The sequence below is a fragment of the Cyrtonyx montezumae genome, unplaced genomic scaffold, assembly GCF_038088225.1.
Source record: "Cyrtonyx montezumae isolate F1298 unplaced genomic scaffold, pur_monq_1.0 scaffold_17, whole genome shotgun sequence".
NCBI lineage: Eukaryota > Metazoa > Chordata > Aves > Galliformes > Odontophoridae > Cyrtonyx > Cyrtonyx montezumae.
Window position 1 is genome coordinate 20479960 of NW_027071903.1, and position 16304 is coordinate 20496263.

The window sequence follows — 16304 nt, forward strand, 5'->3', positions numbered from 1 at the left end:
CTCGTGTGTTCTCTCCCTGTCTGTAGGATTTTGAAGCCCAGAGCAGAAGAGTCGGGGGAATACTTGTGCGTGTTTGTGTTCTCAAACTCTCCTGTAGCCAACGCCACTATAGAAGTGAGAGGTACTTTTTTTTGTTATTGTTGCTTTCTTTTGTTTTCTCTCCCTTGAAAGAGAAGTGCTTTCACTGCCTCTGGCACTTGGTGTCCGTACAAGACAGCTTACTTCGTCTTTCCTTGTGAAAACAAGCCTTTATCCAGTCTATGGCTATAATTTCACCAGAGGTAAGATCTCACCAATACAGGAATATGAACATTGCTCTCATGGAGGCCACTGAGATGCCTTCCAGTTTGTGCTTCTGTGCTCCTTTGGCAAATCTGGCTGTGGTGAAAGAGCGTGCCTGGCCAGCAGAAGGAGATTGCTGTCTGCGTTCATGGAAAGACAGCCGTGACTCCCTTCCTGTTTCTGGTAGTGAACGAGGCCTCCTGAGTGAACTCGGTGTACTTTGAGTTTGTCTGTTCCTGAATGGGGAAGAAGTAAGAACCAGCATCTCGCACGTGGCAGCTTGGATCTGGTGTATTATTGGCTTTTGTCTGGAGACCGTTCCAACTGCAGGGGAAGTCTGGGTGCCAGTTTGGGCAGATGCCCTATACCAGATTGGGGTTTTCTGTTTTCATGCATGCTGTTATTTCTTTCTTTTTTTGTCTTCTGCATGCTGTTTCTCTTCTGAAATCTTCAGGACCCTAAAATTATGGCTGGCTGGAAATCACAGAAGTTGACTGAAGGATTCGAGATGCAGATGTCCTCTCTGCACAGAGGCTTGCTGTAGTTTTTGAACAAATGAATAATGTCGGAGATGTAAAATAAAAAAAGGGCTAACATGGTGATGGTAGTGTTCTGTACAGTGTTAAATTGCTGTTCAGTTTGTTGCACAGATAACTGTGGGAATGATGGATGACGTGTGGCTGTGGTCACTGCTGTGCAGTGGTTGCGTTCCCCTTACGTCCTCTGGTAAGATGGAATTGATGTATTATAGCAGCTTTGTTAGCCAGACACAGATGGGATCAATCAGAAAGGTGATTAAGAGTTCTTGCAACCAGCCTATGTGTGTCTGGGGTTAGGCTAATGCTTGTTTTATAGTGTACTGTAAATTTGTTTGGAATTTAAATGAGTGTTATTTACCATCTTTGTTACATCCCTAGCTCAGACATAGAGCTTCCTTTGTGCTGTTGGAGAAGCTGTGGTGGGAAGGAGAGTGCTTGGCTTTTCCTTAGCATCCCAGCACTGGCAGTGCAGCACGTTCTCATCTACGCTGCGTCCGCTGCCTGTTTAAATTGGGCACCACAGATGAGTAGCAAAAGCTAAAACCTTTTCCCTGGGAGTTTCTGGTGCCTTGCTGAATACTGCAAGGGCAGGTTCCTGAATCCGAAGTGAGGAAGTGGGACTAATTCAGCAGTCTGTGCAACATGACAGTGCACAGTAATATTATTATGAATCTCCCTCCTGAGAAATAAAGTCTCTTGAATTATCTTCCCGAGGAAACTGTTAGTATAAATATTGCCAGATAAATAAGCAATCTGGTTGATGTTGCACTAAGATAAGCTTGCTGACTTCCTATCTTGATTTTAAAATGTTTTTTAATGCTCTTGCATATAATAATCTTTCAAGATATACCCAGCATGATGCAATACCTCCACCAAGAAGAAGAAACACTAGAATGTGTTCTTGTGAAAGTGCCTCAAGTTTTTGTTGGCTTAAGAAGTGTTGGGCACATGAAATTTTTTGTGTTCTTCTCTTGCATTGTAGTTTCTGAATCTTCCAGCATCTTAATTAATATCTTAGTCCTTTCTGCCTTCTCTCGGCTGCTTTTAGGAGTGGCAAACTGCTTCCAGAGTCAGGAAGTACAGCTTTGATAATGGATTGAATAAGACCCGTTCCAGCTTTGTGTAATCTGTCAAAGGACCTTTGGGAAACCTTTGGCTTAAGGCTTCTCTGCCATCCGGTGGCAGAGGGGTTTACGTAGGGACAGAGGATTGAAGATTCTAGAAAGAGAAGCCAATGTGTCTGATTGAACTGCTGGCATTAAGGGCAGGAGGAGAATGATAATTAATCCTCCTAGCCACTTTTCACAGGTAATTTATGTTTAAACACAAATGAGTAGTCATCAGTTAAAAGTTAACGAGCACCACTCTGGAGGCATCATGCCTGCATCTTGTTGAGCTGATGAAACTCAAGGACTTGGTGAAGCTGTTCTCCAGCTCCTCCTTGGCAGAAGTATGGAGGTTGTCTGAAGTGGGCAGTGCCTTCCCAAGTCGTCTGCAAAGCAAGTTGGAGGCTGGAATGTATGTATCCTGGTGAAGTGGAAGTGCCTTTGATGTCTGCCTTATGTTACATGGAGACTTGGTGTAGTGATACGTTGGGATTGCCCTCAGAGCACAAGTTAAAGTCAACTTTGTAAACTCCCTGCAGTCCTAGCAGTGCAGGTAAATTTATTCTGTTTAGAGAGTATACTTGTAAGTTACTGCTCCTGGAAGAGCCATACAGCTAAACGCATATGGTATCACATATATTCTCTCAGATACAAAACTGAATCACATCCATCCCAGCTGCAATGTCCTTTATGATTCTTGCAGGTGGGTATAAATATTCTATGTGTTGTGCTAAAGCAGTTCTAGCTATCAAATCAGTCTGATGCTTGTACTGCTTGGAGCATGGAGATGCTAACTGGTTGTTCATGTGGAATGTGTCAGCGATGCACAGATCTTGTTTGGCTGTGCAGATGCTCTGATTTAATGCTTGTCTGCACGTGTGGCCCTTGAAAGCATTTGTGGACAAGCAGTTGTAGACAGATTTGCTCACTTAATTGCTGCTTGTAATTGGTACTGCAGCTCTGATGTGCTGATGCACATAGAAAAGATGGCCCTGAATACAAGAGTGCCTGTGGACCAAAATAGTGACTTTCTGACAACTTGAGAACAACTCTAGCAGGCGCCTCGCTAGCAGATGTAGTCCAGGGTACACCAGTGCCATTTGCCTTTTATGTAATGTTGCCTGTTTTCTTCCTTAATCTCCCCAAGTGCTGTGTAGGAAGACAGGAGCACAGAAACATGAGCACTGCTGTCTGGACGTAGGCTTTTTAGCTGCCCCGTTGAAGTACCTGCAGTGCTTCTGTAGTGGTGTTGTAACACGGGAACTGAACGCTGGAAGATTAAAAACAAGCAGTGCAACTCCTGGATGAATTCTCTGCAGTCTGTTTGCTGTTATCAAGAATTCTGGAGAAGGAGGTAGAAACAAGTTTTTCTTGTCTGCTGTTGCTCTGCAAACCACAGTGTCCTGTACAGAAAAGCAGTACTGAGAACCAGATGGTGAAGAGCATGCTTCCAGTCCCCTCCAGCTGCCCTGAAGCTGTGCAAGCACCAGAAAACATATCGATGTAGTGTGACTGTTGGGCAGCATCTGCCTTCCTGTCCTTTCTACCATCAGGATGTCATTCTTCTGGCCTCCTTTCTTATCCATTCTTTCTTCTGCACCCTGATCTTCTGTTGTCCCCTGCTAGTTGCTGTTTCCCAGCAGAGTGCTCTGAGCAGTGTAAGAACATAAAATGTACCCATTTGGCCCAATGCTTATTGTACCCCTCACAGTAACTGTGCCAAAGGCTCTGGCTTCACACTGGTACCCTGAACGTGAGCTGTGCTCTTCGTGCAGCCCAGGCCACATGTTGGAAAACCACTGGTTGTTTAGCAGCCTTGGAAGCTCTTGGTTTCTTGAGTCCTGACTGCCTTATGAAATCTCTGCAGCCATTTCACAACACTCCACCAGAAAGGAATGAAGAAATTGGGCATTCTCTCAGCACAACTGCACCTTAAAGCAGTCATAAACAGGAAAAGAAGAATGCACGTCACGTTCTCCCATGTTGTAGTACTTCTGGTGTCCCTGCTCTCCACCCAGATTATAAAGGTTAGATGTAGGTTTGAATTGTAATGCAGAACAGGAACACTTCCTTTTACTAGGTCACCTATACAGCGTAATAGTGTTTACGTGCAAGAATATTTTTAGGTGCTTTTGGCCTTGCTTTAGTTTTGTCTCTTAATGGAAAGCCTTGAAATGATTCTGTTATCTGGGACATAGTTCTGCAGCTGTTAGGTGTGTTAGTCCTCCTCTCTGTTTGAGTAATGCTAGCCAAATATCTTGAAAATACTTGGAAATGAAGGACTGAAATCCTCAGTATATGAAGAGGTTTGCATTGCATGCCCTGTAGCAATAAATAAATAGCTGTACTGGAGGTGCTGGTGAGTACGTTTGGTGCCTGTTGTGTACCTGAGGTTGGAGGGCATGGTGTGTACTTCAGCATAGAATTTCTTTCTGTTGATAAGTGTGCTGCATCTGTCAAAAGAGTGATGCTTACAAAGAGATCACTTGTTTTAAAAGTGACTAAACTTGTGTTTGTTTTAAGTATTTCCAGGTTCATTTAGCTTAAACTATCTCTCCTTGTTTTTGTGCTCTCTTAAGCTGCTTCAGACTGGTCTTTAGATTTTCAGTATTGCTTTTTCCCAGTTTCATGATGAAAGAGTTCAAGTCCTTGTTTTCCTTTCTTAGGGATGTTAGCTTGGTTGCAGTGACGTGGGACCTGACACAGCAGACTGTGCCCATGTGTGCATTTTGCTGAATGCTGTTGCATAAAAGCTGAAGTGACATCTAAATCTTTTATGAACAAAATTTGCTTCGTTCTGTGCTTCGTGTGATACTGGCATTGCAGCAGGATGGTGAAAACCTCGAATAGAAAAGCTTTGTAGGAAAAGGCTGCTCTGCTGCTAAATCTGTGATTGAGGTCAGCTGCAGTGATATTTTAAATGTAGTTTGTACAGCAGAAGGCAATTAGCCAAACATTTTGAGAGAATAAGTACTGGAAATGTCTCAGCCATAGCTTGAAACTGACTAGCATCAGATGCCCTGAAATATTAATATTCTGTGTAATGCTCCCTTCAGACTGTACAAAAATAGTCCATGTCCTAGCAGAGCTGGAAATGGCTGCTGCGTAACTGCGCCCAGCAAGAAGGCAGAAGGTGCTCTTGTCACTTACACTGTCATTGGGATAACCTGGCAACGATGTCCTCTTAAATAAAATTCTCTCCCAGCTGTGGGAGAATGCTGGGTCACCCTGCAGTACGAGTTACCATGTCCTAGAAAGGTCTCTTTCTCATAGAAAAAGTGGGCCAGCTGCACCTTGTCCCCTGCACTGCTCTGCTTGCAGCCTCTTCTGCTGGGAGACAGCAGCAGGAACTCGAGTGCTGTCAAGTGGAGGCTGCGTGGGGCTTTGCTTCGAGCTGGTGAACCCTCTTCTTCCCTAATGTGAGGAATTTGGCAACCTTTGAGAATTGAATTTGGGGCCACTGCTTTGTCTCTTGCCCTCCGCTTCGTCCAGCCTTCCATTTTCTCTATCCTCCTCAGCAGGCAAAGCCATAGGGAAGCCACTGAGCTTACCTGAGCAGTGTGTTGGAAGGGCAGTGTGGCTGCTTACTGATGCTAGATGCGCTGAAGATGTAATGCAGCATGCTTAACCCTAAAGCTGATTGATGTTCTGCTTTGAGATCTTTGATGTAAAAACTGGTTAGCATTCAGACAGCATTTGTCTGGCTTCATCCACCCTTCTTGCTGCTTTGGTCATGGGTGTTGGAGATTGTTAGCAAAGGCATTCGTGAGGATCCTTCCGGGCCTTGATGATGTACTTCCTTTGCTGTCATATCATCCTACAAGGAGATGGTACCATTTCTCTTAATGATCGTGTAACGTGTCAAACGTTTTCCCAGAGTTGTGGGCTAACTTTTGGGAAGGGCACATCCAGCTGCTGCTGCCCGGTTGCACAAGAGCTATTGCTTGTCTCTGCTTTGCAGTATGTCAGAGCTGAGATGTTGCTTAATTCTCGTGACTCGCAGTTCAGATGAGCTGTCATGAAGTCGCGATCCCTCCCCAGCCCTGTCTTTGGGGTTTGCCAGCGGTGAAGGCAACTTGGCTTGAGTAGCCCTTTGGGATAAACTCTAGTGCTCAGGGTCTTTTCCTGGTGCTCTGAGCTTGGACTTTGACTAGATTAACAGATCAGCATCCAGCAATCACACTGCAGGCCACGTGTGGCGTAATTAGCAAGCTAGAAAGCGAATGGGCTTTAAAGGTGGTCACAACGGCACCAAAGCCATCTGCTTAAGCAAAGGTTCAGGTCAGGCACTCCATTGATCCAGTGTAATCCCTCGTGAGGCATTAGGCTGCAGCGGGCTGCTGCATGGAGCCTGCCACAGGGAGCAGAGGGGGCATTATTTATAGAGCCATCAGAGTACCCTCAGCTGATGGGTAGGGCTGTGGTTTGCTGGTTATAGCCCTGTCGCCCCCTGTCTAGATGTTTGTTGCAGTAGGTATTTGTGTATGTGCCGGATCAGACTGTTCTCTTGGGGAGACCTTGACTTTTGCCCCGTGCCAGATTCCCATCTGCAGCATCACTGTGAGCTGCACCAAGCACGCTACGTGTCATGGCATGTTTGTGGCCCACATCTCCAACTGCGCTGCGAGAAACAGCGGCCCGATCCAGCACTCAGAACTTTGTGCTAAGACAGAATCGGCGCAGAGCTCTGACACAACAGGCAGGTTGTAACCAGAATCCCCTACAGCTCAATTTCGAAGCTGAAGATCCCCATAGAGCCGTGTGGGGGATGAGGGTGTTCCTGCTGTTCCTGCACTGAGGAGTGGTGCAGCAGACTCGGTTTTGTGGGTTTTTGGCACATCACTGAGTTTTGGTGCCAAGACTGCTCCCTGAAGGGTGTTCCTGCAGGTGTTCATGTGAGATGCTGGTTGGATAGATATGGGGATCGGCTTTCCTTTGAGGTGGGCTTGGTGCGGGGAAGGCAGCAGCTCTCAGGGAGCTTGTTTCTTCTTTGTTCAAAGCAGCTTAAAGTAGTTATGTTCTCAGTAAACACTGTGTGAATGCAGAGGTTTTGTTTCCTTCTGTAGCTATCCCCGACATCACTGGCCACAAGCGAAGCGAGAATAAAAACGAGGGGCAGGAGGCACTCATGTACTGCAAGTCCGTGGGCTTCCCACATCCCGAGTGGGTGTGGCGCAAGAAGGTCAACGGGGTGTTTGAGGTAAGAGGCTGGGGGCTTGTTTTATCCTGCCACGTGACCTCCTGATGAGGAATGAAACGACCACTTTGTATTTGCTATGCTCTTTTTCAGTCTTACTCTCGGGCTAGCAAGACTTGGTAGAAGGGTTTAGCAGTTACCACTGTTTCAGGTGGTCGTATTTTTCCAATGTGGCAAGCAGACTGGTGAGCTCCAATTCTGATCCTCTATTGGAATAACAGAAGAGAAGCCGGGTTCCTTCAGCCTGCCTGTTTTTTGTTAGCATATGACCTGGTGGAGAGCTAATCATTTGATCAAAATGATTGAATTCAGAGATTGAAAAAATTAATACATGAGTTAATGATTCAGTGTTTGTGGGCAGTACTGTATGGGTGACCTGCCCAGTGCTGTGAGTCACCAGAGTCCCAGCTGCTCTCTGTAGGCTTCCTTGCACGCTTTCTTTCTGGGGAAGTTATCAGATAAATTAATCCATAGTTTCAGGAAGGTCAGACTTTTGTACTTTGTCCTTAAATATACCAAGTCTGAAGCCTTTGTTCAAACGTGGAAACTGTGAAGCCTTGAATTTCCTGTTCTCTGAACGTTCCTAAAGTTTAGTATTTTAAACTGCCCTGTCCCCAAATCTGTGAGTAGTATGTATGAAAACAAGTCCACCATGTCTTAAATAACAAGAAAATCCAATGTCATGTAGAAAAGTCTTAACCTGTGCTGTGTATGTGATCACCACCGCTGGCATTTCCTGGCTGCTGTTAATGGATAAAACACAGCATGTCAGTCAAGCTGAAGTGGTTTTGCACGCGTGCTTGAAGCACAGTTCATTTTAGGGAGTGATGCAGAACGGACACTGGTAGCAGGCTGCTCTGTGGTGCTGAAGTAGCACTTTCTTTGCCAGAATCCATTGGGTTCCTGCTAGTTTCCATGACGCAGAAATGAAAAGCCGTGCTGCCAGAACTCACGAAAGCTCTCTCTCTTCTCTTCCACCTTTTTCCTTTCATCAGGACATCAACAACTCTTCTGGCAGATTCTTTATTTCAAATAAAGACAACTACACTGAGCTCAGCATCACGAACCTACAGATCAACGAGGATCCTGGCGAGTACCAGTGCAACGCAACCAACCAGATCGGCTCCATGTCCGTCACAACCATCCTGCGTGTGCGCAGCCACCTGGCTCCTCTCTGGCCCTTTCTGGGGATCTTGGCAGAAATTTTTATCCTCGTTTTCATCATAGTTATTTATGAGAAAAGGAAGCGGCCAGACGAAGTCCCAGACGGTAAGTGTGCTCAGAGCCGCTTGTAAGAGGAGCAAAAAGCAAAGCGAACTTATGGAAGGAGAAGCAGAACAGAGTGGGTCTTTGTGGCAGGAAAAATCATCAGCACAGTTCTTTCAGCTCTGAGCTCTTTGCCTTCATCTGTTCACTCTCCAAGTATTAAACTCAGGAGGTGGAGAGGGTCCCCAGGGACCTTGGACTGTGGGATGGGAGGGGAATTACAGCAGTACTTGTAAAGTGTAAACTTCTGTTGCACAAGGTGGCTCGTGTCACCTCGTCTCTTTCCCACTGTAGTAGCTGTGAAATCCTGCATGTCAGTTCCACAGAGCATGGGGCAGCATGGGGAGACGTGGAAACGCTCTGATCCCTGGCGATGCCTGGATTGGATGCTGGGCAGGTTTGGGGAGGAAACATTACACTGCAAGGGATCGAGACCACAGATGTTTCAGAAGAAGTGATGTTTTTGAGGGGGTGAGTAGGGAGGTGGGGCTCTTATTTTGGTGTGTAACTGAATTAGTAACGTATTTAAGGAATGCTCTGAAAACTCACTAATATCCACTGAGTTGTATTTTCTTAAGATTAGCTTATTAGGTTTGATAACAGTGATTAGCTGCAGCTTCATGTACCAAACAGTCTGTTTTGTCTTTTGATCTTCTGCATATCTTCCTTGGTGGGGGGAAAGGGGCAGTTTGAAGCTAAAATGAGTATTTGGAAGAACCTCTTTGACAGAAATGCTTTAAAGTGACACCTAGTTGCTTACTACTACAGTGTTTATCAAGAAAACTTACCGAGGAATCCTTGGGAGAAACAGCTGGTAATGCTATCTTGCTCGCTGTAGGAACATGACGTGTCCAAACGGAGCAGGTGCTGCAGCGGGAACACGCTGAGTCAGTGCGGGGAAGCACTGAGTCACTGGGCTTCTCCTGGGTTGGACAAGCCCTGCAGCACCACAGATAGCTTCCAGAGGCAGCTGTGCTGTAGCTTGTGCAGCAGCGACTCGCTGTTGGGTTGCACAAGGGCTCGGGAGCAGCTCAGCAAGACGTTTGCCTTTTGGGATGGAAGCATTGCTGCTGAAACTTCGATCTGCTTGTCGAGCTTGGGAAAAACAACATCGCTGTTCCCAAGTTGCGTTTCAGCAAGTGGAAAAAGAAATCTTGCAGATAAGTGTTCATATTTAGGCTGAGGCTTGGATCAATTTCCACAGCAGATTAAAAAAAAAAAAATTCTCAAATAGTGCATACCTAGAGGAAAGTAGCTTTGGTCTTAACCACCTTGGTGGCATCTACTAACATCTTATAGAGCATGCATTGAGGCTGTCCCCAGGTGTATAGCCAGCAACATTTAAACTGCATAATGCATGTACCTCTGCTACTAATAGCTTTGTGGTTGCTGAGGGGGTTTCTGTGGCCAGCAGTCTGTCCTCAAAGCAGTTCTTAGCCAGCCCAGAAAACTTGACACGTATTTGAAAGAAGCACTGAAATGTCCTCTTGTGCTTCTCTCTTGTTCTGTCATTTTGGCCTGACTTTGGTATCACAGAATCGTAGGACGTGTCAGGATGGCCGGGGAAAATCCCACCTCGTTTCTTGGTGGCTGTTGATAGTTCCCTGTGTTTCTCAAACTCTCGCTTGGAGAAGTTTCACTAGGACTGAAACAAAGCATCAATAACTGTAAATGAATATGGAAATCTTTCTGTAAGCAGCATAACTGCCCTTAATCCAGTAGAAATTGGCTTTGACTCAACCAGATTGCAACGCCACGAGCGTGTTAGGGCATTTAAGCTTCACTAAGAGGTGGAGCATTGAGGTTTGCTATGGGCTTGGTTCTGTGGCTGAAGTTTTCCTGGCTGGTCGGGCTGCTCTCCAGACACCTGAAGAATTCCAGGCTCATCATCTCTGATGGAGCTGTCCCAGATGATGGGCCAGGTAACTGAGGTCACTGACGTTGCTTGCTCAGTTGGCTGTTATTTGAAAGGCAGCTCAGCTGGAGTCCTGGAGAGTGATGATGCTCTGGGGTGCCCATCTGTTTTCTCTGCCCACTTTCTTGGAGGACGAAATTCAATGCTGAATATCACAGTCTATGTGTTAGGTTTGCTTGGATGGAGAGAGAAAATCGGCATAAGATCTTAACTAAAAAGCTATCTTGAATCTTGTATTCCCTTGGAGAGTGTTGCACTTCAGTGCATTTGAAGCATTCTGTGATACTGTGGTGGGAAACACCCTAGAAGCCAGGGCATTTTGTGACTGCCTGTGTGAGAAATCATTGAGAGTCAGCTGATTTCCACACTTCAGGAATAACCAAAGTAAAACACTCATGTCACTTACTTTAAATACGTTGCTATGAAATGCCAAAGTTAATGTTTCAATGTGGTGGTGCTATCTGGAGTTTGAACTCAGCATTTCCAAACAAGTGCATGTGCCTCTGTGTGCTGCAGTGAACTGTGGCAGTAACGCCCAGGAGCAGCTGATGAGGTGCCTAACAGAGTATGAATTAGATGCTTGTCTGAACGTCACATTACGTAGTAAATATAATTTGGCAGATGCTGTGTTCTCTTTTCCTTTCTCTCAGACTCCCAAGTGTTATTTCTCCCCACGAAGGGGATGTCTCCTGTGTGCAGCTGGGCTTTTCACTGAGAGAATCCTCTGATACAGCCACCTTCTCTTCCTTCTGCAGTGGTGACTTACTCGTGGCACTCTAAGAGTATCTGAAGAAGTTACATGAAAGCAGTGATAATAACTGTAGCATGCTTCTCCAAATAAGGGAAAACAAAAGTAAATCTTAAGATATGCCCCAAAGACTTTGGGTAACTGATGCTGAGCAGAAGCACCTAGTTCTTGGTGGGGGATGTGGCTGCATGGAAAGATCTTTTTGTCCCAGGAAGTGCCTGGGGTACTTTCCAGACCTCTTGGGAACCTGATCTGCCCAGCCCAAGCAGAATCAATTGAATTAATTCCCTCATTGCTGTGTTCTCCAGACTGAAAGTTATATGTTGCCATGTTCCATCAGCACCTCCCTCGAGTGGGTACAGTGCTGGGCACCTGGTGACACCTGGGGCACTTCTCAGCTTACAGCTCACCTGCATGGTGAGGCCACTCAGGTTTCAGAGCCATGCAGAAGCTGTGGCCTCCATTGTAAGCACTGCTCTGCCCCAGGAACGAGGATGGTCCTTTAACTTTGGCATTTCCTGACGGTGGTTTGTGCATGAACCTTGCTTTTTGCATTTGGTTTAATTGCTTTTCATGCCACAGAACAGGGCTGCTCCGTAGCTCCTTTGCTGATATTTCCTCCTTCACATAATTCAGATGTCTGTTTCTTTGGATGCTGCTGCATAGCAGGAAAAGGAAGTTCTGCACCTGTGACATCTGCGTGGTGCAGCATGGGCGCCCAGGGCAGCTCCGTGCTCTCGTGCCTGCGTTCTGGGGGCTTTCCTGTCCTCATGGGGGGAGGGGTGGCTGCAGTCAGCATCTTGCATTCAAATTATGTGCTGCAAGGAGGAATGGGTGGGAGATTGCGCTTGAATTTCTGCCTCACTTCAGAAGGAGGGCTTGGACCTGCTTGGCACGAGGCAAAGCAATGCAGCCCACGTGCCATTTCTGGAGAGCAGCTAGGTCTGGTACCGTTGGGGTGGGTGGGTGACACGCAGCTTCCAGGGGCTTTTGGTGCTGAGCTGCATGACCATGGCATGCCGAGGCCAGAGGTGCTGGCGGTCACTGCATGCACATGGAGACCATGCACAGCGAGGACTTGTTCCAGCAGGGGACTGCTGATGCATTTTGCTCAGCTTGCAAGTTGCTTGGACTTCCTTTGGCAACAAAAGGGAGTAAATAGCTTTGTCTTCCTCTGTGGTATAGCGTAAGCTGCTTATTTCTGATAGGCATCGTAATCAGCCAGAGTGACCTCAATGTAGTGCATCAAACTTCCCTAAAGAAAGCGCTCTTCCTTGTTGTGGTTGGATCAAATTAGCCTACAATTAGCAAAGAAGCTGTTTTACAGGGTGTGTTCTGGGGTAAGTAGAAAGTAAAAACTCCTTGGCTACATTCCCCTGTAGGAATGTAAACAGTTTTTACTTGAAAAGTCCATATTCTGCATACTCCTTAGTCCAAAGCCATAAGGTACCTGGGTTACGATACATGCTTTTCCATTCCTCCCTTCACATTTGCCAGCTTGATGCAAAGACTTTCCATAAATGCATTTCTGCTCTGGCTGTGCAGAAGTTCCATCCACATCCCCACATTCTTTCTAATACTCATTTTTTTTTGTTCTTGACTTTCCCTGTTCCTGCTATTACTGTAAGTAATTGAAAGAACAAAATGTTTACCTTGTAACAAGTTAATTTCTAGTTTTGCCTGTTACCCGCACCTTTCTCTCCCACACTTAAAGTTCCCCAAGGGAGAAAATGATCGGGCACGTTGTGAGGCTGTGGCTATGAGCCGTACCTAAAAGCAAGCACTGTCATATCATAGTGGTAATCAGAGAAGGTGGCTCCCGCGGGCCTTGGTACTGATTTGTTAGCTGCTGGTACAGGAGCAGAATTCCTCGAGTTCGATGTAAGTAACCTTGGCCAGAGAGTCGTCTTTGCCTTCTGCTTCATTCCATCTCAGAGCAACTGCCCTACTGTTATTGGCTTGCTGTGTGGAGCAGGATGGCTGCCTCTGCTCACCACATCTCCCCCCTCCCTCCCACGCTCCTGTAATTAATGAAGCAAAAGAGAAGCTCGTTAATCCACACCTGATGTGCAGGGCTTTCATTTAACTTGGACGGCGCATCTCAATTCTTACAAATGTCCCTCTTAAACACTTGTCAAAGCACGGCCCAATTTCCTCTTCCCAGAAAGCAACATCTTCAGCTGGTTTAAATATAAGAATTCCCCAGCAACCTCTGTAGTAGCTGTGACGAGTTGCTTTGCAAGCTGTAGATGTCACACTGTGAGAAGCACATGGCAGAAGCAGCCGTGGCTGCTGGTTCCTCCTTACCAGCACTTGAGCAGTAATTGACCGTGTGCTGAAGTAACGCTGCAGCGTGTGGTTGGCAAGGTGGGCCTGGCGTTCTGCCGGTCTGAGGAGCGTAGCGCGGCCCCATCTCGGCCTGGGAGCTGTTCCAGGCGGTTCTGTGGCTGGGGGTACAGCTGATCTGACTGTAGATCGTTGCAGAGCTCTAACATCCAGAAATCTTGCCTGCAAGAGTTGGTTACTTTCACTCAGTACCCGATGAGCTAAAGATAGTAGCAATTCTTCCAGTTCAGAAATCTGCTATTTCAGGGCAACGCTAAGCAGATAATCGCTATACCTACCTTAAGCTTTATTATGTAAACAGCGATCTGCTGGACGCTGCAGATACCCTCCCCAACTGGAAAAGCCAATTCCTGACAAGTGGAGGGGGCTCTGTTTGGTGTGCTTTGCCTGGCAGCGTTCCAGGAGCCCCGCAGCTGCGGGATGGAATGAAGCAGCGCGCTGGAGGCGCGTTCTGATGGCCAGGCGTTCTGAATGCCGCTGGGTTAGGGCCGCTGGGTTCTAGGGCAGGTCTTCTGGCATAAAGGCTTTGAGTTATATTGATATTTGTCAGTTACTATGACTTCTTTTTTTTTTTTTCCCCCTTCAATTGCATCATACCCTTAAAAAATGGTGGTAAGTGAGAGATCTGCATGCTTTGGAGTTTGTTTAATCTCCGCTTCAGTCTATACAATGCACAAGTCATAATGTTAACACTTTTTCTTACAACTTCTTCATTCACATTCACAACTAATTTGGATTTCAGTTTGCTGTTTTTAATCTATTTTATTTAACCTGATTTTGTACTTATTTTTCCTGTTGTTCTGTTGCCCCTTGATTTCGCTGAGGTTTCAGTCTCTGTCTGTACTGTACTAGGGATATTTTTTCAGCAGTGATATGGGTGACCGGGGTAGTAACTAATGCATAATTAAGTTTTCCTCGGTCACGTGTAGGTGGTAGAAGGGAATGGGGCACGTGGTGGCCTTACACGTAACCATAAGCATCCCGATAGGTGTTTTGTTGGCTCTTTGTCAGGGAAACGCTTTGCTGGCAGCCTTTATAAATATGAATTATTATTCCTTATGAACACACCATCTGAAATACCTCACCAAGAAGATGGAACGGTTATTTCATAGCGAGAGAGGACTCGTATTCTAACATGGTAGCTTGCTATCACTGAAGTTCAGCAAAACAAACTCTCAAAGATGTCACTTAGGCTTGTAGAAAGCTGAGCTGAGGCTCTGAAGGCCGACAGGCAGCGGCAGCACTCTGGCGTGGGCTGTGGGTGACGGGCTCACTGTCTGTGCCGGGCTCCCCACAGTGACCTGCTCTGAAATCTTTTGTGAATCAAAAGATGTTGGCGGAAGGAGCCTCCAGATTCACTCTGCTGTGCTTTGTGTTCCAGTACCTGATGTGTCTCTGTATATTTCTGCTGTATATACAACAGCACATTGATGTCTGGTCGTCCTTACTAGTCCTAGTTCTCTCTGTATCTTGTCTGATAGTGTACTGTTGCTGGTAATGGACCTCTGTGGACACTGGTGTGTCGCTAGTATGTTCTTTTTGGCTGTGAAGCTCTTGGTTTGTGGTTAGTTCCTTATTTTTGTTGAAATATTTTTTCATTCTGGTCACTGTCCGTGCTAGCAGTGGCTTTGCCTATCCGTTGCCTTGAAGGTACAGGTGGAGTAATGTCCCACTTGACAGACATTACTCCTGGCGTGTGCTCATGCGGATGCCCACACTGTTCAGACTGTAACTTCCATAACTGCTTCATGTGCACCAAGCCCCTTGTGGAATCCTGCTGAGAGTTTCTAAAGGCTTCTGTGAAAAATCCCCCCAGCGGGAGGTGACTACGGGATGCTAAAACAGCAGGTGGTGAATTGGTGCCCCAAAACGTACTTCTGCAGGAGCGTTACCGTAACTTTCTGGATGTACTTTGTACTGCTGTTTAAATGCACTTCTGTCTTCTGTACTGCAGACTGGGGGAAAAATAAGGTCTCCTTTAATTTGAAAAACATTCAATTGGCCGCAAAAGAGCTAATGCCAAGCATCGGCACGCATTCGTTTGTCCAATTCTGAAAAGAGAGCGTTTTCCTGTGGCCTCTCACCAGGAGGCTCAGGCAGAACGAGGCTGTCAGTGTCCTCCAGCTGCAGCCTGTGCCTGGAGGTGTCGCAGCACCGGGGCCTGTCCTGGCGGTGAGAAGCGCGCTCTTCAGATGCGCACGCCGTGCGTGCTGCTATCCGAGGGCTGCACTGGGTACCTGAATCGAGTTCTGAGCCTTCAATCTCCTCCAAACCTGGTATGCTCCAATTAGATCTTGAGAAAAATGGGAAATGAAAAGGCTGTGTCACCCATGGTGGAAGATGAGCGTGTGGTGTATATACCCTGTTGTGTATATGCCCATCGTGAACCGCCTGCAGTTGAAAGATGGCTTAAAAAATGAATCCCAGAAAACAAACAGCAGGATTTTACAACTGAAATGTCGGTTTGTCTTCTCATCTATTTCTATAAGATTGAACCACTGGAACTTGGGGACAAGATGAATCTGACCATATTGCAACAATCTGTCCACTACAGTTGCAGTTCTTCATGACCAGCATCCAAAGTGTTAACTAAAACCATTGAAGCGACATACCTGCCATTAAAACCTGAATCCTGAAAGTAACTCATGAATCTTTGCACTACCGAGCGGAATGGCCTTTAATGCTGTAGATAGATGGGTTTGCTGTTTGCAGTTCTGTTGGCGTGCGGTGCAAACACTGACTCTCTCTTCTTTCCTTCCCTTGTGTCCCCCTGGATGGCTCCTGAACTCTTGCTGTAGATGATGAACCAGCTGGGCCAATGTAAGTGTGCTTTAAGAAAAAAATATCCACATTACTGGGGTTATTCTGAGGGTTACGGCAGTTTGCAGTGTTTTAGAGACACGTT

General features: G+C 46.3%; 1 protein-coding gene across 3 annotated transcripts in view; it reads left to right on the plus strand.

Annotated features, from left to right (window-relative positions):
• NPTN (neuroplastin) overlaps nt 1–16304 on the plus strand; it is a 45224-nt gene that overhangs the window by 26653 nt on the left and 2267 nt on the right. For all 3 annotated transcript variants that reach the window (XM_065733652.1, XM_065733653.1, XM_065733654.1), the window contains exons 3-6: nt 27–121; nt 6994–7127; nt 8120–8393; nt 16198–16219. In XM_065733652.1, coding sequence (XP_065589724.1) covers nt 27–121; nt 6994–7127; nt 8120–8393; nt 16198–16219 — 525 coding nt within the window. The remainder of the gene's footprint in view (nt 1–26; nt 122–6993; nt 7128–8119; nt 8394–16197; nt 16220–16304) is intronic.